Source organism: Pollicipes pollicipes, unplaced genomic scaffold, assembly GCF_011947565.3.
Source record: "Pollicipes pollicipes isolate AB1234 unplaced genomic scaffold, Ppol_2.1 Scaffold_4295;HRSCAF=5057_pilon_pilon_pilon, whole genome shotgun sequence".
Lineage (NCBI taxonomy): Eukaryota > Metazoa > Arthropoda > Thecostraca > Pollicipedomorpha > Pollicipedidae > Pollicipes > Pollicipes pollicipes.
This window is the reverse complement of record NW_023596461.1, coordinates 36,526,203-36,552,782: the sequence shown is the minus strand read 5'-3', so window position 1 is coordinate 36,552,782 and position 26,580 is coordinate 36,526,203. Positions and strand designations below refer to the sequence as shown.

The window sequence follows — 26,580 nt, the reverse complement described above, 5'->3', positions numbered from 1 at the left end:
AAGTATGCAAAGTGCCAGCCCTAAGTGTGACCAAAGCACACTTATTCTTTGCTGTGTAAGCTCGCTTGAATTTGCTGTTTATTGTGCAAGCCCGCTTGAGTTCACTGTTTGTTGTGTGAGCCCGCTTGAGTACACTGTTTGTTGTGTAAGGTCGCTTGAGTACAATGTTTGCTGTGTGAGCCCGCTTGAGTACACTGTTTGTTGTGTAAGGTCGCTTGAGTACAATGTTTGTGTGTGAGCCCGCTTGAGTACACTGTGTGTAAGGTCGCTTGAGTACACTGTTTGTTGTGTAAGGTCGCTTGAGTACAATGTTTGCTGTGTGAGGTCGCTTGAGTACAATGTTTGCTGTGTGAGCCCGCTTGAGTACACTGTGTGTTGTGTAAGGTCGCTTGAGTACAATGTTTGTTGTGTAAGGTCGCTTGAGTACAATGTTTGCTGTGTGAGCCCGCTCCCCAGTTTTGCCAGTTCAGTTTAACGGACAGCTTTGCTGTTTTACCCCCTCGGCTGACTCCCAGCTGACCGAATGCATAGGGTCGGTCTGAATAGATCATTCTCACTGTAATTCGAACCCGGGGTCCCGGACTTAGTACGCTACATCCTGTTCCCTTCGCTACGAGGACGGTGGTTTTAACATTGTCCCAGCACCGTAACCCATTACGAATATACCCACTTGATCATCATGCATTCGACGCGATAAGCAATCAGGCATGAGATCGGCCTGCGGCAGGCTTCATCTCGTCTCTGCTGGTTCCATTAAAACACAGTTAATGTCACTTCGTGTGTGATTTGTATTCCAATACCGACAGCTCATCACGCTTACGGCACGTCAGGTGAGCTCAGATATGCACAGGCGGCGGCGGCGGAGCCATTCTGCTTGACCTGCGCGACCGTGCGGGTCAACCAGTACATCAGCAGAACGGTTCCGCTCTTCCACATATATACCGTGTGACCTGCCCGCATACCTCCCCCCCCCCCCCCTTCCCGACACCTGGCGACGAGGCCAGAACGCCAACACGACGCAGTCAGGGACACTGTTCCTGCACGGCCAGCGCGGTAAAAGCACGCGCTGACTGTGATAACTACACGCGGTAACGTTACGACCTCCGCGTACTAACGACATGCGCTCGGCTACGATTTAGGTGTAGTAGCAAGCTCGTCGCAGTTACGATCCCCGCGCAGCATCCATGCGAGCGTCGTTACAGCGTCGGCGCCGTTTAACAGTGCCGGCCGGGCTGCGGCGCCAGTCAGTGGGTCACCGATGCGGTCCACTGGTCACGGGTAGGGATCACCGGCTCTCGGGCGGCGCAAGAACCGATTGAATGTTCGGTTCGTGCAGCATTACGGACACGCTGACCTGTTTTGATGGGATCGAGCGAGGCGCGCGCTACTAAATACCGCCTCAGAGGCCGGCGAACCGCACGCTTCGGTCAGGTGGTACAAGTTTCCGAAATGCTGCTATTACCAACGTGGACGATGATGACTCGTTGGATGCTGACCACCAGCCATGATGAATAAATACTGAAATCGGCATACCCCATGACACCTTTGGTCATCAAGGCCGAAGCTGAGCCAGCCACTGCGCCGCACTAGGCTCACATCTCTCCAGGAATACCTGGGCGTCTTCTAAGATTATTACATTCGAGCATGACTTAGAAAGACGACGAGCAGCCCCTCTCTTCTCCTTGTGGCGGTCCACACGGGCGCGTGTCGCTGGCGGGTGGACTGCGGGCCGCGCGGACCCCGGACCGACCACTACGTTGTCGGCCGACTCAGTCTATGGCACTGGCTCGCAATGTCTCGGGCGCGCCAGTCGCAGCGAGGCGGCGTCACTCGGAGCCCTTCACGAACTCCGGGTTTTCGACGCCGTCCGCGAAGGAGGCCGCCTTGCCGCCGACGGTGCGCACGCGCGAGAAGAGGAAGATAGACACGATGCAAGCGACGATGAGCACCAGCAACAGCATGATGAGGCCGGCCACGAAGCCGGGCACCGACATGCAGATGCTGTGGCGCCGCTCCAGCGCCTCCGGCGACTCAGACACCACCACTGTCTCGTTGTTAGCGTTGAGGCTGAACGCCACGTCGCCGGGCGCAACCACCTGGATGACGCGCTCCGTACGGACATCGGTAGACTGCGGGGCGTCGCGGCGACGGCGGCGGTGGCTGTGGCTCTCCGCCGCGCGCGCCGCCTCTGCGCCCAGCCGCGTCAGCTCGGCGTCGCTGATGGCGCGCGGCTGGCCTGAGATGGCGTGCGTCGCATCGGCGGCGGCGCCTGACCGGTCAGCGGCGTGCGCAGGCAGCATCGGCAGCCGCAGCGCGCCCGGCCGCAGCGGGAAGGAGGCCGGCTGCGGCAGCTCGGGCCGCTCGTCAGCCGCCGCGCCCTGACGCCGCTCCAAGCTGGCCGGCAGGGCCACCTCGTTGGTGTCGGTCTCGGCCGGCCGGGGCTCGGCCACGGACGCTTCCTTGTCGCTGCCGGCCGCCTGGTAGTCGCCGGCGGGGTGGCGGGGCCCGACCTCGTAACCCAGCGCGCCGCACGCCGGTTCCGGGCACTGGTAGCGGCACACCTGGATCACGCACTGGAAGTGCACGTTCATCGAGTCAGGAAACTTGAACGCCTGGAAGTACGCGTAGGAGACCACCGACGCCGACGAGCCGAAGTTCTTGATTTTTTGGAACTTGGACATGACCTTGGGTCGGGTCACGCAGCCGTTGGCGTCCACCAGCTGGATGGGGGCGCGGTGGCCGTCGTGTGCCACGCAGTTGCGGACTAGCATGTCAAACTTGTTCTCGTCGTCCTTAATGGCCAGCACCATGGTCATGGTCTGGCCGATCTTGACGATGCCGGACACCTCCGATGCCCACGGGCCCTTGCCGACCTGGATCTGCATCCAGCACTGCAGGTTGTCCCCGAGGAAGTTGGCCGTGACGGCGTTCAGCATGTCCACCTGGAATGGCTTAAACGTAACCTTCTTCTCGTAGTAGTCGTACCAGGTGCAGCGCAGCTTGCGCGCCTGGTCCCACACCTCCTGCACCAGCGGGTCGTACTGGATGATGATGGTGTTCTCCACGAAGCTACCGGCCGGGTTAGGCTGGCCGTAGCCGCCTGAATCAGAGGCAGCCATACCGCACGAGTTGAGGTAGATCTCGAACTGGGCGTTGAGCGCGCCCGAGCCGGGCTGCATGTGCACGCAGCTGGGGTCCGAGTAGTGGCCCTTGCTGAAGATCATGCCGTAGAACGGCCGGTCGAAGTCGACGCTGACCCGCATGTTGGACTTCTCGCACTGCACCTCGATGTTGCGGATCTGCGGCATGTCGGGCGCCGGCAGGAGCCACGGGTCGGCGCCGATGACGGACGGCGGCGGGCCGTAGCCGTCGGGGTGGGGCGGCCCGAATGGCGGCACGCCGTAAGAGAGACCGCCCAGTAGCGGGCCGCCGCTGCCGCCGCCGCCGCGGTGCTCCGCCGGCAGGTGTGCCGAGCTGCTCAGGTCGTCGCAGCTCGCCAGCTGAGAACGGGCAGAGCGGAGTCAACTCTGGCGCTGACGGCCGCCGGAGGCAAGCCGCGCTGGTCACGGGATGCGAAAGCAAACGGAACAGGCATAAATGTCCGTAACGATTATTCGGGCGGCTGTTGAAAGCGCATGACAAACAACAACCACGCTTTCAGGTCATCACAAGTCGTCCTGTGCGGATTGCAATAGCCGGGGTGCAATCTGCGGGGTGGTTAGAGTATCTTCGGTTTTTAAAAGGCTACCAGCTGCGATGAACGTGCGCGATGAGAGATCAGACGCAAAATCCCTGTCATAGCTCTTCATCGGCCGAAGCAGTGGCTATATTGTTGTAAGCATGATATAGTTAAACTAATAAAGCCAATAAAGGGGCGTGCTCGACACTGTGTCAAAAGTCGCTCGACGTCGAGAGGTGCTTTGGGGAAAATTTCAAACCACCATTTGGTCAGGCACAGCATACCTTTGGGTCTGCATGTGGTCGCCTTGTTTCCTGTAGAAAATGTCTAAGGTTATCAGGTTTCGGCGGCAAGCAAAGAAGCTTGCTGACCGCAGCGCAACTGAGTGTTTACAACTTACCGAGTCTTTACGGCGGTACCATGATGACCTCGGCGAATGCTGCATCGTTTCAAAAAATAATGAAACCGTAGCAACAAGAGAGCGACTGCTCACCGCCATAACTTAGCTAATCATCGGCGCAACTAAACTTACCTCGGGCCCAAATAATGATGATTACCGTTGTTGTATGGCGAGTGAGACCTACTCGGCGGCCAACCATTGCCTGAGGCGGCCCGCCGCCGATTGGGTGGCCGTAGACGGACTAGCGTGGTCAGGCGGCGGCTCTCAGCCACGTTCTCATTGGGTGACCGTAGACGGACTAGCGGAGTCAGGCGGCGGCCTCCCAGCCACGCTCCCAGTGGAGCCGGTTCTTGACGGACTATCAGACGGCTAGTGAGGCATCTAGGTAAGCTCGCCTCTAATCGCTGGCTGTGGTCGCCGTGTCCTCTGAGCGTACGTGAGCGCCAGGTCGCCGGCGCAGTCCACTCCTACTCCGGTGGCAGGCTCGGGATCGGCCTTCCCTGGGTGCTGTGACGGTCTATTCCCTTCCTTCCGGCTTACGGTGGAGCTAAGGCTTCCCCGCAAGGACGCACGGGCGGCCGGCGGCGCGACCCGGAGATCTGCTGACGATCAGCGGCGGACCGGGCCGGGCCGGAGACGGCACGACCCGGAGATCTGCTGACGGTCAGCGGCTGACCGGGCCGGGTCGGCGGTGGCGCGACCCGGAGATCTGCTGACGATCAGCGGTTGACCGCGCCGGGGGCGGCGCGACCCGGAGATCTGCTGACGATCAGCGGTTGACCGGGTCGGGTCGGCGGCGGCGCGACCCGAAGATCTACTGACACTGACACAGCCTCGGCCACCGGAAGGTCCGTTGACGCTAACACAGCCTCGGCCATCGGAAGGTCCGCTGACGCTGGCATAGCCTCGACCACCGGAAGGTCCGCTGACGCTGACACAGCCTCGGCCATCGGAAGGTCCGCTGACGCTGACACAGCCTCGGCCATCGCAAGGTCCGCTGACGCTGGCATAGCCTCGACCACCGGAAGCACGCCCGGTAGCACCGTCGGGAACGCTGTCAACCTGGCTGAACTGTACGTTAGGACAGACTTATGGGTAGACGTGGCACTGTTTGTGCGGAGGGAAATCGCCAACGGTTTGGTAGAGTCATTGGAAACTTGTCAGGTGCCGGGAAAAGCAAAAATGCGACCCCAGTCGGGGCATGGTCATATACGGGCGCATTCATGGTCGCCCCTTTCTCTTGAATTTAACCGCTTGGCCGCTGCTGCCGGCGACAACGAACATGAGGTCGAGCGATGGAGGACGCTGGAATGTGATGCCCAGCTGGTACGGCGCCGACAGATGCGGCGCCCGTGTGCTCTGAGCGGCGCACGACTGAGCACCTGTCAGAGACCGTTGTCCCGACCGCTGGCCCAGTCTCAATAGGGCCGAATTACCGTGTAAGCGACGGGAACTTTCCGAACAGGCACGGCCAGCGGTGCATCGTTGGCTTTCGATCACCAAACCACATGGTAATTGTTTTTGCTGCAGTTGGGAAAAATGGTGACCTCTTTTCTTATAACAGCGATTGTCTCTCTTCGACGAACGCGTGAATGTGTTGCGGTAACTTCCCCAAAAAGGTTCGTGGGCAGCTATTTACTGCACACAGAAAGCAGCACATTTCGGGGTTGATTACACAGGATAGATATTTTAGTTGTGAAAGTTGTGCGATTTGCGAGCTGATAGCAGGCAGTAGCAGTGGTGCTGCAGCATTTTCGTTGAATATGTTGTTCTCATCTTCACTAAATGGGCATGTGACTGAGAAGTATAGAACCCACTTGGGCTTCGTTGTGCCGCTCTTCCGAAGAACCGCATGCCTCTCCACCATAAAAACAAGTTCGATGAAACCACAGAATTCAACGAAACCAGATTCTTTAAAACATCACAAAAGTATGACCAGCTCAAGGCTGTATTGCATTCCCGAAACCAAAGGTGTGAAACTAGGCAGTCAGCGGCATCGAATGTCGCCAAGAATCTGCATTGGACTGATGCCCTCGAACATCAACGTAAGTGACCTTTGATGGCTGGAATAACGTCAGCGGGATCAAATGAGTGGGCCCAAGCACAGGGAATTACGCGTGCTGCATCAATGTAAGCAGTGATATGATCTGCCTTCGCACACTTGAGCATGCAGCGACAGTAACCGATCTGTGGGTAAAGCCTGTGATATTTCGCCTCAGGTCATGCGAACCCAGTCATGTCGAGATGTCAACCCACCTCCTTACCAAAAGAAGGCAAGCAAGGTACGAGAATGAAACAAAGGACACTGGATGGCGCCCCTCACACAATATTAAACTTTGGCCGAAATTACCTAAAACGAGCCAAGTTAAAGTCCTGGGGGAAATTAAGAACCTCGCAATGGTTGGGTTCCCATTCAGAGCATACAATATTTTTCCATGTTTATCCGGAATTGACCGCTGGTGCATTTTTCATTCGATATTAAGTAACGCTAGCAAAGGCTGATGACACTTAAAACATCGGAGAATTTCGTGTTATTGTCTCTTTTCCTTGTTTGGCACAACCATGCTTTATCAAAGCATAAGGTATGCGCCAAAAAGATAAGATATGCACCCTTACCATGAAAAAGTGAGATCACGAATACCTTACGTTGGTCGTCCCTTTTATCCCTCTCCGAGGCGCATGTATCTTTATCTGTATATGCACTCTGGATAAGTGCACCAAGTCCCATATGATCTAACCGGCCCGTGATTGAGTGCAGTGATGGTCCTGCTATGCCTCGTGCGTGTGTGCGTGCGGGCGTGTGTGCGTGCGTGCGTGCGCGTGTGTGCGTGCATGCGTGCATGCGTGCGTGCGTGCGTGCGTGCGTGCGTGTGTGCGTGCGTGTGTGTGTGCGTGTGTGTTTAATATAACCAGCGTGCCAGCCATATAACCATAACCAGCCATATAACCCGCCGGCATTACACCGTGCGGCACTGGGTAAGCGACGTGATAAGACAGGCAATGGTTTGATTGCAAAACTCTACGTTTCAGGCAATGCTCCTGGTTACGAGACGGAGACTAGTCACGGAATACTCGCTTGACCTGGAGCCCAGTGTGAAACGTCGGGTTTTGCAATGCATTCGTTGTCTGGCAAACAATGTGCTTAACCAGAGCTCCCCGGTATATTGGAAATAGATTATTTTCAGCGTAAGAGCTCTGACATCATAATGCCAGAGAATCTGGAGCTCAAATTGTTTTTGCCTTTAAGAAGTATTGTTAATTTCAGCATCATGCGTTTAGTCGTCCACGAGCTATGAAGAGATCTCCTGGCCTCTGAAGCCGCCTCATCGAGGTCTCTGAAGCCGACCATCAAGGCCTCTGAAGCCGTCTCATCAAGGCCTCTGAAGTCGTCTAATCGAGGCCTCGCAAGCCGTCTCATTGATGCCTCTCAAGCCGCTTCTCGTCATTTGAGGGCATAAATATACGATGCGCGAGATATTCGAGCATACATGTATGTCTGCGATAGCAACATATGAAATATATCTTTGAATTGGAAGAGGGGATACAGCACCAAATCTCGAAAAGAACATGGCGCGAACATCGCGCCGTTAGCCGGAAAAACAAGACAGAGGTTGCTTCACCGTCAGGCGGAGGCATTGTTTCGTTGACTCTTACTAGATGCGACAGTGAGCAACATGGCTGAAACTGGGTACTGCTGCACGCTATACCTAGACGATGTCATTTGTTAAATATAGAAATATTACTAATGCAATTTGCGCTAGAGATAAGAGCAGACGATACCAGCAGCGAACAACGAGCAACACGCCTTTACAAAAGACCTGTCCTCTCAGCTTGTCAGATTAGTCTGAACATTTTATCAGCTATCAGCACATATGTACGACGACATATGTGCCGTTTTGCATAGCACTTAGTTTTTGCGCGCACAACTGTACCGATGGCCGCCTTGTCATGATCACACCAGCTGGACGAAGCATACACTTGTTTATGTACGCTTAGCCATTGCTGTACGCGCTGTGCAAAAACCTGGGGCTTTCACACCACTCAAAATCGTCATGGACCAGTCGTCTGGCCACAAATTAGGAGAAAACGCATGCAAACACGCGGGATGGACTTTTGCTTTCTTCCCGCACGCCTATTCATGCACATTTAGCCCCACCTTCTCTGCACGTGGGCTGATCTTGATTCACAATTAAACGCTCCTGAAGCGATTGTCCTTTCACAAACACTCTTTAAGTGCTCTGTCACGCGTGGCGAGCACAGTAGGGTTAGTCCATTTGGCATGGAACACACCTTTCTTTTGTCATTTTCCTATCTAGCTCAGGGAAAGCAGCACTCCAACGCCGCAGCCAGTCCATCAACGTGGTTATTAGAACCGGAGAATGAGGTAGAGGCGGTCTGCATTATTCCTAAGAGGCCATATAAGATGGCTGGTCAATGTTTTGCTACGCATCGGTTTGGTAAGCCAGTGGTTACCTTGTCGGAGGACCAATATCGGTACACTACGAACCTGCACCAGGAGAAGTAGGCAAGCAGGAATCCGGATGCCCATCATTGTGTGAACCTGAAAAAAGAAGAAATATGTAAAGGTTATTGTCAAGCATTTCCATTCAGCATCGCTGTTTCCAAATCCAAGTGAAATAGCTGTGTGTTGTGGATCACAGCCGTGCTGCAGCCGTAGCGCACACGTCTCTAATGGTGAGATCTAGACTGGGGTGTCCTCCTGGACTTGCTTCGAAGTCAGATTTCGTAAGGTGTGCTCGTGGTCGGATCTGCGTTCAGACATTTAGAAAGGATGGCTTAAATCGTTTTTTTTTCAGCACAATGTTCAAGCTCTTTGCAGGTTTTAAGACTAGTGTCAGCCAAATGTTAACACGCGCTCGGGTGGGGGTCAAATTAACCCCCCGAAGGTTTTTTCAGAATGGTTTTCGAACGGCGCTGCGTAGCCGTGCCAAATTTAGGGCACCTGTAGCCAGTTAAATAGCGGATCGTCTGGCCTCATAAATTTATATGTACCCTGTAAGGTCGCTGAACTACGACAGGTCAAATTCAGGCCATGGTTTCAGCAAATGCAAACTCTAAGGCATGGTTTAATCTGGTACAACAACGGAGTGTTGGACGACGTCATACAACTCTGAAACACTTTCTTAGGCAACACAACAATTGAATGAACAAATTGCATTGGCCTAGAATCAGGTATGAAGGTCAGACCAAGGTAAAAACCAACTTGTGTTATTACTCTAGGGCTTACTATATGGGGTGGTTTCTGGCGCCCATTCCGAATTTGTCGATAACAAGAACCGCATCATATACCTTCCATGGACTTCTTAAAGGTCAGAAAAGGTCACTGACCTTAAATTATCCAGGTCAACATTTTGTTTTTAGGAACATACCGCCTAGCGTAATTTGTATCGGTTATTCGAATGCAAAATTCAAACCAGCCTTGCATGATTTTGGTCACCATGACCTTTGAAAAGTCGGACAGGGTCACTAACCTTAAATGGGCATGTTACATTTTGCTTAAAGCAGTTATCTAGGTTCTAGTGAGCCCTTAGAGACCAACCTGGAATTTGACCTTGTTTGGCCTTATTTGATCTGAAGGTCACGATCTAGAAACCTCAAACTTTGACCTAAGTGAGTTCACGTGCAGGTAAATACACTCTGCGAGTTTGGTATCTCTAGCTTTCTTAGTTCTTCTGAGACCTCAGGGGGTCAAATTGCCCCCTCCCCCCCCACCCCACCCCCACCCCCACCCGAGTGAAGAGTGTCCGACCGGCCACACGAGGACGTGTTATACTCAGTGAATTGTCTTTGTGACAGCGCGTTATCAAAAACAGAAGTTAACCTTTTGTCCTCCCCACGCTTGCACCGATGCGCTGTGGGTTTTCGTCCCCCATGACATGTTCTGTGACTTAATATGATCTTGAATTCGGCTTGAAATGAAGACACTGTCCAGCAAAATCCTGTCCAGGACCTACGAACTTATCTATCTGTGATTGATATACGTTTTACATCACTCCGTCCTGATAATGTGGATAGATAGCTTTCTGCCCCGTCAGGTTTGAGTTGGAGTGGGACTGCGACAGCACTAGAATGCTAATGGATGCTCTATGAATGCTACAACCTTTCCAAACTTCGTTAGTCTTCATCTGGAAATCATACAGCGCAATATCAGAAACCCACCTTAAAGGTTCATGACAGATGGTGCAGCAGTACAAACCAATGCAAAGGGTTCTCCATTCTTCGCAAGTCTAATGGGATGGATGCGCCGCACACTATTCCTGTCCGAACGGCGTGAACGCAGCACAGAAAACTATCCGAAGACCTGAACGCAGCTGATAAATGCACCCGGCGAGGAGCGGCGCGTTGCGCATTTTCAAGCCATCTCGCCGCAGCGTGTTTGCATGTGAGGTATCACATAGAACATGATGTATGTATAGTCCGGAAGGATATTTTCGCGACTATCATGTTGCTAACAGCACGTGGGGCTTCCAAGATGACGTGTAAAGTGATAACACGGCCGCTGCCGCAATGCGCTTGACTGTGCCTCTGTCGAGAACAACACTGAGCACCAATGATGAGTGGTGAGCCTCAAACAACTTGCGTCACCCACTCGCGTGACATTACTAGCGTGGCAGATCTAAACACCGCGCGAAAACACCGTTTTTGTGTTTATATCGCCCAGTTTACATCGTATATCGTCCCAAAGCACGATCCCAAGATCCCAAACCTTCGGAACACAGCTGCATGCTTCAGTACATAATCTCCTTTCTAGGTGTCGCGTATAATACTACTGAAAAGGACACGACACACGTATCTGCCTGTGCTTAAACACGACCAGCATCACTGAATGGCTCTCCGATTTCCTCAGCCGTTCCGGCGTGGAACGCCAAGGCTCTCCGATATCCTCAGCCGTTCCGGCGTGGAACGCCAAGGCTCTCCGATCTCCTCAGCCGTTCCGGCGTGGAACGCCAGGCGCGCAGGGCATAGGCCGCGGCCCCGCGCGACGGCTTGAGGCCCTCAGGTATGGCATACATGTGGAGCAAACACCAACCCTGCTAATGACCCGTAGTAAGCCGTGCGGACATAAACAAAGCGACGACGACTCACTTCTCGACCAGCCAATCAGGAACTGGGGTGGGTCCCGGCGAGCCGCGAGCGCCTTCGCCGGGGTTGTTGACGTCGGCACCGCCCGACCGCGCCGCAAACGCCGCCGGCCGGCATCCGCCAGCTGGCCGGGCGTGATGACGTAATTTGGCCCGTTACCCGCATGGCTGAGGGCCCAGATCCGTTGAAATGGGGTCAGTCAGGCCGCCGCCGCGACCGGTTGGCAGAGGCGCCGCCGCCAAGGACGCGATGCGCGCGCGCGGGAACGTTCGAACGGGCCGGGATGGGACGGGACGAACAAGGATGTCCGGGGCGGCGCGGCGAGAGGGGCCCAAGGCCCAGAGAGTTTGAAGGGAGGGGAACGGGACGACGACAGGGTTGATATCCCTCGCAACATCAGGCAATGACCTCTGGAGGGAAGGCAGGTGTGGAGATGCAATGGCGGTGTACGCTAGTCATAGCCAACTTCTTTGCTGGTCATGTTATTTGCAGCGTGGTCGTGCTATGTACATCCTTAACTTATTGTTGCAAGAATGGATGTACCTAGAGACCAAATGATACCGCACATCAAGCGACATCATCAGAAACTGATCTCCCAGGACTCAGTCAGTTTTCGTCAGCCAGTTTTCAGTAACGCCACCCCGGCGAGTTGTCTGATAGTCAGTCAGTTTTCGCATGCCTTCGATCGGTTTATACCCTTTGATAATACCAGCGTCCTGAACATGGGGAAACTGGCGGTAGTTTAGGTCGGTGGCACCTTTCTAATTTACTTGGATGGATGTCGGTTGTGCTGAGCACACCATCAGGCTTGATCAATGCCGTTTCAGGCAGCAGCGCTCAAGCAAGGGCTGCATACGTTCGTGTTACACTGAGGAACATATATGGTTTCTTTAAGAATTTGAGCTGGTGCTAGTTTTGCATTCAACATAAGCAACAATGATGTATACATGCACATTGGTGTCCGCAATCGATTAAAACGATCAGAGCGCGTACACATTACGATGTGTGGGCGTGGAGGAGAAACCCACTCCTGGCTGAGATGAAAAGGGCGAAAACCGCGCGTCGAAACTGAGTGCGGCGTGACTGGGGTGCGCGGTGCGTGACAGCCCTGATTTCCCTTTTAGACCAGCGCCGCACCTCAACCAGATCACACACTCCAGGCGGCGCTCTCCTCCCGTCCCGCCAGCGCGGGCGGAGGCGATCAGGTCAGAAACGCCGGAATCATGAATGCCTGGCGCTCCTCCAGTATCGGCAAGTGGAATTGCTCGATGGATTGCGTTCATGCAACGAGCTCACAGCTCTTCTCGACGGCTCCGTGAGCTCATGATGTGATGTTTTGTGTGAGACCGGTGCCCCGGATTCAGCGCCGTGCGGCAGTTCGGTCTTCCTCTTCAGCTCGGTCTTTAGCGGGTGGGGTCGGCCAAGTGGTGACCGCGGCAGCCGTGCCAAGTCGCGACCGCGACAGCCGTGCCAAGCCATACTTATATGTGGCTCACATACGAATGCAAGCTGATTTCACGTTTGGGATCAACTGAGGGGGCCACAACGCCACTGAAAGAACTAGGAGTTCTCCCTAGCATAAACAATGGAGTCGTTATTTCAATGAAATGCGACGGATTGTGGCGAGTGTGATTTACTTGAAAGTTAAAAGAGCAGCGAAATCAAGCTGCTTTCTCCCATTAGAATTGTGTTTGTTTTTTTATTTTTAAAGGCGATGTTTACGGGAACAGCGAACTTTGGAGCAATTGTTTGCTCACTTGTGGCTACATGATGACCACGCTTCGATAAAAGTACAGAAAGAACGGTTGCGATCAAGTGATAACAAAATGCCCACACCATTCAAAGCATTTCACCCGCTTGAAACTATCAAGAGATGGATAATCGCAGCCGAATGGCGATAAATAATCACCATCCGGTCATCACGCTCAATAGCTGCACCGTTTGCTGCAGGACGCACCGACAGCCTAACCGCCCAATTGCATTGATCCACCTCATGATACCACGCGGTAAACGGCCGGAAACTTTCGAACAATCTCCTTCCCTTTCTATCGACGCAAAACATCCCGACTGGACACATTAGTCGCCAGGCGCGTTAAAGTGGCCCTCTTTCACCGGTGCCGGGTCGAGCGCGCTCCCTGCTCCGCTCTCTCGCCGCGGGCAGCGCTTCGGTGGGCCGCTGTACGACGCGAGGCCGTCGGTCAGCTGGCGTCCGATGATGGGTCAGCTGACGTCGCGGCGGCTGGGCGCGCCCCGTGAAAACAACCGCTCTCGACCGGTCGGGACTAACGGAAGCCACCACGTGTCGATCCACATGTCCCTCCGGAGCGGCTGGTGAGCAGCCTGGCCAGTTTTTGTCGGCCTGACGCCGTCATGAGGCTGACAGGACAGGCTGAAGGTCTGCTACAGCAGCGGTGTTTGGCACGGAAGGAAAGACAAGTCAAACGCGTAAATTTTGTGAAAGACTGGTTTTGGTATGTCCGAGTGTTTGCTACCAACTGAACTGCATCATTCCGGTCCACACTAGCTATACTCACAACAAAGGCCAGAATAGGAAATACGTGACGTAAGGTTAAATTTTTGCGGGAAAGTAAAATTGAAAAACTGCTCTGATGCGGATAAGGTTTTTTGTATATCGGCCACGAGCATGTTCTTGGGCAACGAACGCCATCCCCGACCTAGCTTAGACCACGATCTGTAATTGCTGCCGGTGAGCGCTTTTCCTGCTGACAGGCATGCCATGCACGACTTCATGTAGTGTGCCAACGCTCGGCTTGGCTCAGTGTACTGGTGTAAAGGCACGGCGCTAAGTCATATTCCCTGTATAGTAAGAGCGCGCTGAAGCATGTGCTGTTCCGTGCGCTGCGTCGTTTACTGTTCCCGCGTATTGGGTTGTGCGCTGTGTTTGTGCTCCGTAGTGTGCTGTGTGTGTGCTGTACCGTGTGCCGTGCCACAGATCGTGTCACATGCCGTGCGGTGTGTTATGGCGTGTGCTGTGTCGTGTGCTGTGTCGATTGCCGTGCCGTAAGCTGCATTGTTCACTCTGCCGCATGCTGTGCCACGTATCGTGCCGTAATCTACTCGGCAGACTGTGTCGTCCACAACGCCGGACTTTGTGTCGTACGGTGTGTCGTTTGATGTGACGTGCACTGTGTCGCGTGCAATCACATTTGCCGCGCTGTTCACTTTGTCGTGCACTGTGCCTCGCGCTGTGTCTCTCGTTGTGCTGTCCGTTTCCAGGTCAGCTGCTGACCGCCAGCCGGTGGCCAGCGTCCGCCGTCTCTCAGCGGCACTGGCCCGTAATCGACGAGAAACAGTTAGCGGAGAGGAGGCGGCAGCACCAGTGGCGGCACGAGCTGCGTTCATCAGCTCTTGATTACACTGTGGGAAGCGCCCGGCCAATGAGCGCCGTGGCCGCTGGTATGCGGCGGACACCGCGCACACGCGCGTTTCATCTGCTCGCGAAATGGGTGTTGTGTTCGAGAGCTATCGCAATCGTAGGGCTTGCGTGGACAGCTGAAGAAAACGCCGTTAATCCACAGAAACAGATTTGGCGAGCGCGCCGGGAGTGAGCCGCGGCGAGCGATGGCGGTTCGTGCTGCCGCTCACGCGGGTCCGCAGCCGCGGCGTCTCGTCTGGCTGCCGGCGGCTGCACCAGCCGGACGAGCGGGCGTCACCGAGTCCCGTAACACTGACCGACGCTCCGTCTGCAGCCGCAGCGTGCAGCCGGCGGTGAGATGGGGCGCAGCCTCCCGCCCTCTGCCGGCCACCGTTACCGGCACACTACACTAGTTGGCACACTGCCGCCGGCGCGGCGCAGCGAGGGACCGGCGGCGCGCGCGGTGGGCGCTGAGGGCCGATACCCTGTCGGGCCGACACATCGCCGTGATGACGCACTGGTATGCCGACACGCTGTTGTGCTGATAGACTGCCGGACTAGACTCTTCCAGACTTACCCCTGTGCCGTGGAAGCAGACTGTCGGACAAACTCAATAAAGAACGCAATATTTCCATCGGCTGCCACGATTTTGCACTGTTGGCCAGTCATTCCGACGAGGTGCAAGCGATTCTATTATCACCCTGCGACACAGCGGTGACGCTGTGATATCAGCTTGTTATTGTGGCGCGCTTCAGCCTCACAACCCGCCGCACTGGAGGCGTGTCTGATAGCCATCAAACCAGCCGACTACCTGACGCGGCCGGGGAGGGGGGAGGTGATCCCTTCAGTCGGCTTCTCCCCAACGGGAGGGCTGGCCCACCCGGTGCCAGTATCGCGGCCCGCTCTGGCCCGCTCTGGCCCGCTCTGGCCCGCTCTGCTCCAGACAGGGGCAGGCGGAACGGACAGATCGGCACGACGGGCACCAGCGCCCCGGCAGCATCCCGGCGGCATGCCAGCGGCACGGACTGAGCTGATGTACCGGTACACCGACGTCACCCCGATGGCACGGACTGTTCTATGTTAAGAATATACTGGAGAGCTTATGTATCGGCACACCATCGGCACATTGGCGGCGCAGACTAAGATCATGCGCCGAAACCCCTAAGGTACAGACTGGGGTTACATGCCAGTATATCGACACCACACACTGAAATGTACCGGCAAGAAGAGGACCAGCCTTCCGGGGTGAACTGTGACAGGTGTCCTGACGAAAGATGAAAAACTTGATGTAATAGCTGTTACTTGTTTCGGCAGTTTGTTGGAGACGACTCCATCTCCTATAATGAGGTCATTGATTTCAAAGGGCGACGCGTTCTTGTCATTGGTGTGGCAGCTAAGGGGTTAGTGATAACCGGATTCTATTTACGCTTGGGCAAACTAGGTTTTTGCTCCTTTGCTGCTGTATAGATCGGTTTTGAACCGGGCTAGACCACGACAAAATGTAACCCTAATTCAACAGCCTGTGGAAAGCAGAACATGTCAAACAGGTGAATAATTATGTGGGTATCCAAGTAAAACACATCGGCAGGTTTGGTAAGGCGGCCTGCCATTATTGAGCTGATATGATGCATCTCACCCTGCGATTCCATCGTCCGTTCCGCAGCTGGCTGTAACTTGGCGACATATGTAACATCAACGGCATTTTATTGTTCCAGGCGCAGCGGTCAAGCATCTGCCATTAATCGAGCTCAGGTAATCGCCAAACGCATTTTGACCTCAAAGCCTTCGAGAGGGGTGACAGCATCAAACACGCTATCTATAGACAGTCGTGTGAGGAAGTGTGGTAGCACCTCAAAAGTGCCAGGGAGCGCATGTTTTTTGAGATTATGTAACTTTAGAGAAAATTTGTGTCGGAGTAATATACCGCACATTTGCAGTGAATTGTGTTCCATAAATGCCACTAATGTGCACCAACAATAATTCAAGCTCAAGAGTGACAAACCTATTATGCAATTGAAACCTGGGACTAATGAGATTAATATTGAAGCCGCCAGATTTCATGGAAATTCGAACTACCAAGTGGGCAACAGAAGCTACGAAAGTTGGTTAGTGCACTAACGAGGAACATTATTCGTATGGATAAAACAGTAGTGATAGCCTTATTCATCGGAGAAAAAACCGGGAGAATGAAGATTTTGTTGAGTTGATACTTTGCAACATGCCTTTATCAAAACAATAGTAGAAGTGAATTCAAAATTGTCTGCCGATGATCCTACTCCATTTGCAGTGGCTTTCTTTTAAACAGGAAGCCACAGTTTCGACGGGTCACCAACATTCAGGGGATTAAGCAAAGAGCGATTGCCAACCATTACCACGATACAGTGTCTATCCAAGAATACGAATAGGCGAACATACGTGCACATGCAAACGAATTCAAGCAAGTAGGCATCACGTATCACGCTTCATTCAAACTGCAAGCGAGTTGAAGTGAACAGGCATCACACATCGCGTATCAATTATACATGCAAGTGATTTCAATTGCACAAGCATTCTCAATTGCCCGCCGGAAGAAAAGCTTAGTCCCACGGTTTATTGGAGGCGCACTGAAGCCTGAGACGCCTATTTTCCCCAAGAAACTAAGGTATTAACTCGTTCTGCTAACTTTGCTAAGGTTTTATTGAACGAGGCAATCACAGAAACTTTTCGAAAGAAGGCCTTTTCAGAACCATAACCCTGACGCTGAATTGGATCAATCTCATCTTTCCTGAAGTGCAGACGGTACGCTTGCATATGTGCGACGTGTGAACGAGTTTTTGAAAACGACAAGCGACTAAAACGAGTGACTAAATGTTACTGCAGATCAGCGGAACTTTATGAGGGGTACCAGCAAAAATGATGATATAGTTAAACAGAGCGATAATGTAAGGGTTTTGTAATCTTAGATAGGCCAACCTATGTTGACAAGGCTAAGGCTAAGGCTTAACGACAGCGTCAGCTATGAAAAACTGACTAGGAACCCAGTCCCTCAGGTAGAGGCTAAAACAAAAAGGACACTAAAGAGCACCGTTAGCGGAAAACTTTCGGACAAAACCCTCAAAGGGTCGACACCTAGACATGGTAGAACGCCTGTATTCTATGGGGTGCCTAAAAACACAAACCCGCAGTACCCCTTAGACCTGTCATCTGCGTGCGGTGTTCCTACAGAAAAATTTGGTGTCTTTTAGGGAAAACACCAACACATATCTTAACGTCTGCTCCCACTCATTTGTGGGACACCAGAGACTTTTTAAAAAGGGCTTCTAATCATTCGCGGGCAAGAGGGTCGTCAGAGGGCAGCATTTTCTTCAGCGTAGATGTTGTCCATTTATGCGGCAATAAACCAGTCAATGAGGCTATTGCTGCCGTGAAAGCTAAGGTAGACAAACATTTCCGTGAAATTAATAATTTTAATCTACCAAAAGAGGATGTCTGCGGTCTTTTAGAACGGTGCCTCCAGGATAATGTTTTCTCATTCGGAGATGACTTCTGCCGACACATATTGGGAATAGCAATCGGGAGTCTACGTGCTCCTCCTCTGACAATAATATTTTTAGACCGATTTGAAGCGGAGATCCTTGTCGCCAGCCCATTAAAACCAATTTTCTTAGGTAGATACATCGATGATTATGCTGGGATATGGACGCACTGACAGCGTGCCCTTGAAGAGCTTTTGCAGTCATGAACAACCAGCATCCAAGTCTAGCTTTTACGACGGAGCATACGGGGGGGGGGGGGTAGGGGGGGGGGGCAAAACAGGGTCCCTTATTTGGATACGCTAGTGACGGTGGAAAGGAGGGACAACCGCACAACGTTAGAAACGGAGCTCTTTATCAAGCCCAACAACTCTGGTACCATTCTGCACTGCGAATCTGCGCATCCAACTTCCACTAAGCACAACATAATTCGTGACATGTTCCATAGAACTCTAGACAACTCATGAAGTAGTGAAAAGGAAAGGAAAGAGCATAAACAACATATTGACTTTGCTGTTGGGCAATGGGTATTCTCCGCGACTTTTAGGTGAAATGGTGGAAGAACTAAATGAAGTGCGGAGCGCGTGGGGGATGGGTGGTAGAAGACAGGAACATGTTCTATCGGAAGACGGATTCTTAACACTGCCCTACATAGATGATCATTTGCTTTGGAAAATCAAACATTTTGTTAAAAATAAAAACTGCGCACACGCATAGTTTGGAAGAACGACAATAAGCTAAAGAAGTCTCGGGTGAAATCTTCCATCTCGAGGCCTAAGTGCCCGGGTATCAATGATGTAATTTATGCAGTTCTGGGTTTCAGGGGGTTTGCACGCAAATAATAAAAAAACGTGGGTTACGAAATCAAGTGTGGACTGTGTGAAAAACATGGGAGGGACATAGTCTATGTCGGGGAGTTCATGCGCCCTATTCATTTGAGATATAATTAACACCTGCGAGACGTTAAAAGCGAAACAGGGAATGCCCGCTTCGGTGGCTGCTTTTTGGTAAAACACGCGCAGGCTGAAATCGAGGGAAGTATGGGCTCTATGCCTCTTGTAGATCTCAAAGTCATCATCAGAGCGAAGGACCATCCAGACAGGAAAACAAGTGGATCTATTTTTATAAAAAGGCGGTGACCAAATCTTAACATACAGGGCACATCACGGCCGACGATGCGAGCGTGATATGTTCCTTTATGTGTGATGTGTGCTAGCTTAAAATCTCTTACATGTGTAAGTGATGCCTGACGCGTGATGTGCGATGCCCGTTCAATTGAGATCGCTTGTATGTAGAATTGATGCACGATGTGTAATGGCTGCTTACTTCAGCTCACTTGCATGTTTGAATGAAGCGTGATGCGTGATTGCTTGAATTCGTCTGCATGTGCACGTATGTTCGCGTATTCTAATTCTTGGATAGGCACTGCTTCGTGGTATCGGCTGGCAATTGCTTTTTGTTTAATCCCCTGAATGTTGGTGTCCTGTCAAAACTGTGGTCTGCTGTGTCAAAAAACCTGAAAAATGGGGTAGGATCATCGGCAGGCAATTTTTAATTCACTTCTGCTATTGTTTAGATAAAGGCATGTTGCGAAATACCAACCCAACTTTATCTCCATTCTCCTGGTTTTTCTCCGAGGAATAAGGCTATTGCTACTGTGTTTTCTATGAGCAACAGAAGCATGAGTTGATAAAGGCAGTTGGCTTCCTTGGCATATCTGCAATGCAACCTCGACTTGGTATCAATAATCTGTTATCTTACTGCTAAGTTATGTGTCGGATGCCAGTAAGACGCGTTTTGAGGTGTGCAATGAGCAAGCTGATAATAGATATGATTGTTACCACCGTGCAGGTAATATCTAAAAACAAGTAAGTGCACCCATCGCCTTTGGAATCCAATGCAGGTATACGATTTATTCGTGCGCTGTAAATTCGTATTTCCATGTACAAAGTAGAACAGTGCCACAATAATCACATTGTGAAGTGTAAATCCATGAGGTCTGTCTCCGATTAGGTCACAACACGTATTTGTCTCCGGTTTTGGAAAGCGTGACATTGTCTGCTCCCCACTCTTTCGCTGCAGCACCCATGAGTCTGACATTGTTGAGACCGTCCAACAATTTGCAAACGGCACGTTCGTCATTATCCTACACCTGGCTTCACGCCTGTACGTGCTATGGTCGCCGAGCGCCGACATCAACTCTTATAACTCTTATAAACTCTTATAAACGCTCGTCGCGGGCGGATGCACGTATGAGGCCAGACTGCGAGCGCGAGTTTGCACTGATTGCCCGGACGGTTTGCTAGTACGATTATCCGTTTTCTCCTCCGAAGGCACTAGTTGGTCTCATGTCTTTGTGATGCCTGGTGTCCGAGATCTGGACTGGTTTTCCATCTGCGATCTTCATACGGTCTTCATACTTCATACAATCGCCTTTTTGCGATTCAAACAATTTGTGCCTTCCGTGTTAATTGCACGAAGAGGTAAAATTGTGTCGATGATGCTGCTGAAAATTGACTAACGGCACACTCGGTCGTTATTAAGATATAACCTGGCCATGACGTGACCAGCTGGGCTGGCAGCGCCTGACCGCTGAAGCTACAAAATTCCGAGTTAGTTAACTTGTAACTAGGGCTTGTTCGGCCCGCTGCCTTGCTCACAAAAGCATACAAAAGCGTTAGTATCGGAACATTACAGCTGGCCCTTCTTATCTCCACAAAGCGTCGCTCATGTTCCCCGCGCAGTGATTCGACACGGGTCCGGACAGACCCTACGGGTGTCTGCCCGTCCAGGTCCTATATGACGCCCGCTGTGTCAGTGAGGGCCGTCCTGCCTGTCGAGCCAGACATGCAGTGCTGGTTCCCTCAGACCTCAGAGTCGTCCTCAGTCCCCACACAACCAACCTTCAGTGAATCGCGTCTGTCCGTTTCAACAGCCGGCACCAGGTCGCTCCACTACTGCGCATGCGCGCTACTGGGCGCGAGACGGTCACGCCGCGCCGGCAGTCGGTCCCGCACTGGCGGGAAGTAGGTTAGCGAGGTGGTTTTATTCCGACGCCGTGTACCGCCGACTCCCGGTGAGCACCGGATGGTACAAAAACACGGTGCACCTAGTCAGCGCCGAGAAAGAAGGCCGAATTACTAGACATTTGGCGTCATTTAGTTCCGTGATGACACAACCTAAGTATTGACTCTCAAAAGGATGGATCGCTGCATTGATTGGACTTTGACTCGGTGAGATTCCGCAAACCACGGGTGCATTGTGCTGCCGCAGAGTTTTGATGACCCATGCTGTGGATAGGGGGTGCAATTGTTGCAGAACGAAAAGCAGACGTGTCATTCGAGAGCAGAGTCTATACGTTCCGAAAAATAAACTTGTAACATCTGGTAGGATTGTAAGTGTGGGATGCGGTGCAATCACATGATTTCAGGGCCAGCGAGTGATTCCCATGTTTGATGGCAATTACTGTGCTAAGGCCACCTTTTTTCAACGAGGCGGTGATGCATTGTAATTGTGACAAGTAAGGGAGCACGAAAATGCGTCCTAAACAATGCATCTTCAAGCTTCTAAATGTTTCCATTCTAAAAACGCCAGGAGCATTTACAAAGAGTAATCCACGGCAAGCATGCAAGCTGGTTTTTCCAAAGGAGCATATACTGGAGCAACAACACAACAAAAGATAGTGAAATATTTGACATCGTGGGTAAACAGATGGTACAAGTCGCCATTTTAAAACAGACGCTGCGTAATAACGAGCTCACAAATGATCCACCAAGTACCTGAAAGCGATTCGATAGCGACGTCGTGCTCAGCCTCGTCCAAGTGCGTGACGTGATGAAGTACGCATGTACGTGAAAAGAAGTTTGCCGAGACTGGCCAGGTGTAACCACAGGCAGTGACGAGAAACTGCGCGAGTCACGTAGAGAGAGTGCAAAATATCCGCGGCTTGAGCGTTTTTCTGGTCCGTGCAGTTGTGACCATTAACCATTTCATGGCAGCATAAGATCCGTTTTGCTGGGCTTGAAACGAATTTTATAAACAGTGAAAGGCAGTTTGCATTTACAATACGCTGACGATATATGTCACTTATGAAAACATTTGCTCCAGTGCCAAATAGAAAATCAAAGTATAACATGAATCCGTAATCTGCATGTAACCAGAGGCCCATTTCGAACATGTGCCCTATATGCTAGGAGACACGGGTAGCGTTTCGTAGTGCCACGGATGGCTTATTTTTGGACTTCAATATGCGGCATACTACTTTCCAGAGTTATTTGGCATATGTTTGCAGGCTATGATATTGTGGTACGGAGTTTAAGCGAAAAAAGGATTACCTGCTGTCTATCATGTTATGGCTTCTGCCCGTTTATAAGCGATCATGCCTAGCTGCAATTGCTAACCTTGGTTTTGTCCACAATTCGAAAGTCTCAAGCTTGTGTAACACAAATTTTGAAATAAACTTGTTTTTGCGTCAGCGGAGCTAGAACGCTAAGTCGGCAATGTAACAAAAGATGCAAAATAGGTTTGTCTAACGGCCCAAACAAAAAATTGCATCCAATAAATCGGCCCTCATTTGCATAACTGTTAAAATAATAAGCGTGGAAAGTGCTCGAATAAATTCAGCACAATCCTGGCCGTGCGCGTAAGAACTCAACTGGTATCAAGCGTTTTCTGTCATCCACACGATAGGCATTTACCTTGACGTGGGCCGTAGGTCTTTAGCACACTTTCATAGAAACTTCCCGCAGCTTTCTCGCGATTCTGATCCGGTGCGTGTTTCGTGATTCGTGATATGCTCGTGTCCCGCCGTCCTTATACGTGAAACTGAAACAGAGCTCGCTGATGGTGTGATTCGTGAATCTGATAGGGTTTCTCCTCATGGGCTATCAAAGTGACGTGTGCTCCTTCCCGACACATCCTGGATGGAATTCACTTTTTCTCTAAATCAACTCACGCCAGAAGATGCCCCAACTGCATTTTCGTCAAGGGTGTGTTTTGAGATGAATGCAATACTTTGTTAGGTATAAGGCTCCTCGCAAAGCCCTCGTCTCCCCCAGGATAAGTGGGACCTCCGAGATCCGTCCCGATCCTGGGAGGTTTGGGGCGGGGCGAATTGCCGATCGTGTCAGGAAACGGTAGTGTGGGAAGTGGTGCGGAAACATTTATGGAACCGCGCGACCATCCGTGACGTCACAAATTGTAAGCAATTGTTGAAAGCGGGCACTCTTCGGCCTCAGAAACAGACACTGTTCGCACTCAGAAACGGGCACTGTTCGCCCTCAGAAACGGGCACTGTTCGGCCTCAGAAACAGGCACTGTTCGCCCTCAGAAACGGGCACTGTTCGCCCTCAGAAACAGGCACTGCTCGCCCTCAGAAACAGGCACTGTTCGCCCTCAGAAACGGGCACTGTTCGCCCTCAGAAACGGGCACTGTTCGCCCTCAGAAAAGGGCACTGTTCGCACTCAGAAACGGGCACTGTTCGCCCTCAGAAACAGGCACTGTTCGACCTCAGAAACGGGCACTGTTCGCCCTCAGAAACGGGCACTGTTCGCCCTCAGAAACGGGCACTGTTCGCACTCAGAAACGGGCACTGTTCGCCCTCAGAAAAGGGCACAGTTCGCACTCAGAAACGGGCACTGTTCGCCCTCAGAAACAGGCGCTGTTCGCCCTCAGAAGCGGGCACTGTTCGCCCTCAGAAACAGGCACTGTTCGACCTCAGAAACGGGCACTGTTCGCCCTCAGAAACGGGCACTGTTCGCCCTCAGAAACGGGCACTGTTCGGCCTCGGAAATGTCAACGGTACCACCACTAGTGTTTTAAGTCAGGCGCCGTCGAGCGGTGCCCTTGGATTTTTAGCAAGAACAATGTGATCCGTCAACCACTTTGGTGACGCCAGCATAACAGCGCCTTGTCCCCAAGCAGAAGACCAATCGGTCCGTCGGCGTCTGAGTCGAGTCATGTTTCTGTGCGTGCCTGTCAGTAATGTTGGCACACAGTTCGCACCCGCAGCGCACTGCCCCAGCGGCGCGTGGGTTCAATCACCGACCGAGCCCAGCTAAATCGTAACCCTTCTCACCAACTGCGCATACCCGGATATGTTACGGACCGTGATACGCACGCCACAATCGTCGCTGATCGGTGTTCAGACTGTCCTGGCGCGGCGGCTTCCTGGTCGCTGATTGGCTACTGAGGTTCCCAACCGAAGTGCGTCTGTAATCCGCACCCGGCGAGCGGCCGGATGGACTCTGGCGTCCTTGGGTGTTCGTGTTGCGGTGGCTGACGGAACAGTGGGACAGGCGCCCCGAGGTTTTACTTCCCAAGCGTCTCGCCACGCGATGTTTTGCAAACAAACTGACACAACAACTCCTACGGCATGTTATTGCTGCATTTGTCGAGCCGTAAATGTCGTGCGCCTTCACCCGGCATGTTGCGTGCCCCGGCCGGGATCTGGCATGCGTCGCAGTCAGGTTGAGGCCGCGCTAAGTATCACAGTGCTTCCGGCTCCTGGCGCTCTGCAAGTGTGTGCATATTCTGCGTTTTTCCGACGGCCTTCAAAAATGCGGCCACGGAAAAACGTTGGGTGGTTGATGGCGTAAATGAGCATCACTGCTGCTTTCTATTGCGCTCACAGAGCGATAAAAACGTTCGTCGCTGAACGGCGCCGACAGGCCTGGGTGAAAATTACGCAGCAGCGCCCCCCGAATCGATTGCACTGGTTAATTCATAACCCGTCCAGCATGAACTGCAGCACACGCGCGTTTCCGAGCCAGCTCTGCTCTCGACCAGATCTCGAAAGCCATGATTCTCGATATTTGACGGCGATAGATGAAGCATATGCCGATGTGAAAATGGTGGGCTCTAAGGGGGTTATTAAGCTAACACCCACACCGTATGCTAAATGGCGACTTCACGCTGGAAGCTACGGCGTACTATGTGCCCGCGACAGGAAGAAAATTCCTCCACGTGACAGCAAAAACTATGGACCAGGAAAGGTGCTTCCTTGTGGCACTGTTGCATCACCTCCGCGGTCCGGTGAGAGCGTATTGCATTTCCTTTGGCATCAAAAATCTTGCTTCATTGGTGTCTGGGCTGGGTGGTATTGGTTCTAGCCGCCCAGCGAATTCCGAGCCCCGCTTCCGCCGCCCGTTGTGCAATCCTGGTCCGCCATTGGCTGCACGGAACACATGCTAATGCGATGTGAACTGCTCATATGTGACAGCTTGTTGGGCGTTGCTCAGAAGAGAGCCCGCGCATTTCCGGATGATCTGGCAGGAAATGGAAGAGGTTCAAGAATAAACCAAGAAGCTGGAGCGGGGCTTCGTGGAAGAGGAACGGCCTTAATGTTGATGTCTTAATCGTGTGGATATGATCGTCGCTCAATTATTTCCCGGTCTGTGAGGGTCTGACAACGCAGGGTTTTTAGTCATGCTGAGGATTTCGGAGAAATAATTAAAAACACGTGAACTGTGGTGTGTCATAATAGTTAACAGCAAATGAAAAGCAGTATTGTAAACAAAACCGCGTGAAACGAGACATGAGACGCATGGAGCTTTTCCAAACACGGTATTTCTTGCTCTCACGTACAACGCGGTATCCATAGTAAACAATGCCCCGGTAGTGCAGATTCACACGGGGCGCAGCCGGCAGTAGGGCAATGATACTTCGTTGCCAGGCACTCAGAGGTCATTCTTATGACCTTTCCCTGTGTTTCTCTGGCTCCTGCTGATCCAGCCAGTCCACCCCGAGTACGCAGGCCGACACGGCAGCACGGAGCGCACATCACCGACGGTCCTGTCCCGGCCAGTAGGAGCAAGAGTCACCCGGCCGCCGGCCAGCCCTGCCCGACATTCCGCAGCCAGACGTAAACAGTGATCGGAGCAGACCCGTGCCGAACCCCGCGTTGACGACCTGTCGCTGACCCACTTCGCGGAGTGTGTCAACGAGGCCTGAGAGCCCTAAGCCCCAGTACCCTGGGGTGGTAAAACCTGCAGATTTGGTGGATAAGGTTTGCGACAAAAATGCATATTTTCACGCGAAACTCGGTGGCAAAAATATTTTAGACAGCACATTTTGGTGACGGTCAGGACGAAAAAATACAGCACGCTATACAACACGTGACGTGAGGTTACCATACATAGACATTATGCCTCCATGGTAATAAATGGTAATAAATTTCGTCACACAACACAAGCAGACGTTTCTGTAAAAACTATTTACCGTACTCCGCGGCACCCTGGTATCTTTTCTAGGTTTCATTCCAACCCAGCGACAAAAATATCCTGTGATTTTAAGTTGGCCGGCCGACTCGGTGACAGTTCGGCGACAAATAAGTGCATTTCTGATGGCCCGGCCTGTCGGCCGATTCTCTGTTTTTAGCAGCCGACTCTCAGCGTCCCAAACTAGACAGCATAAAGTACTGAAAAAGATCTAGATATGGGGATATATCTGGCCGCAAGGGTGTGCTTCAACTGTTGCGGTGCGAGTGACATGAGGTGGGCGGTGACTTTC

The 26,580-nt window shown here is 52.3% G+C and overlaps 1 protein-coding gene across 1 annotated transcript; it reads right to left on the bottom strand.

Annotated features, from left to right (window-relative positions):
- Positions 1 to 768: 768 nt before the first annotated feature.
- On the bottom strand, positions 769 to 21,078 carry LOC119097490 (uncharacterized). Its single transcript, XM_037220519.1, has 4 exons — positions 20,975 to 21,078; positions 8,587 to 8,640; positions 2,412 to 3,500; positions 769 to 2,195 (listed from the first exon to the last, which is right to left on the bottom strand). The coding sequence occupies exons 2-4, from the start codon at positions 8,629 to 8,631 to the stop codon at positions 1,827 to 1,829; spliced, it is 1,503 nt and encodes a 500-aa protein (XP_037076414.1). The 5' UTR covers positions 8,632 to 8,640; positions 20,975 to 21,078; the 3' UTR covers positions 769 to 1,826.
- Positions 21,079 to 26,580: the final 5,502 nt, after the last annotated feature.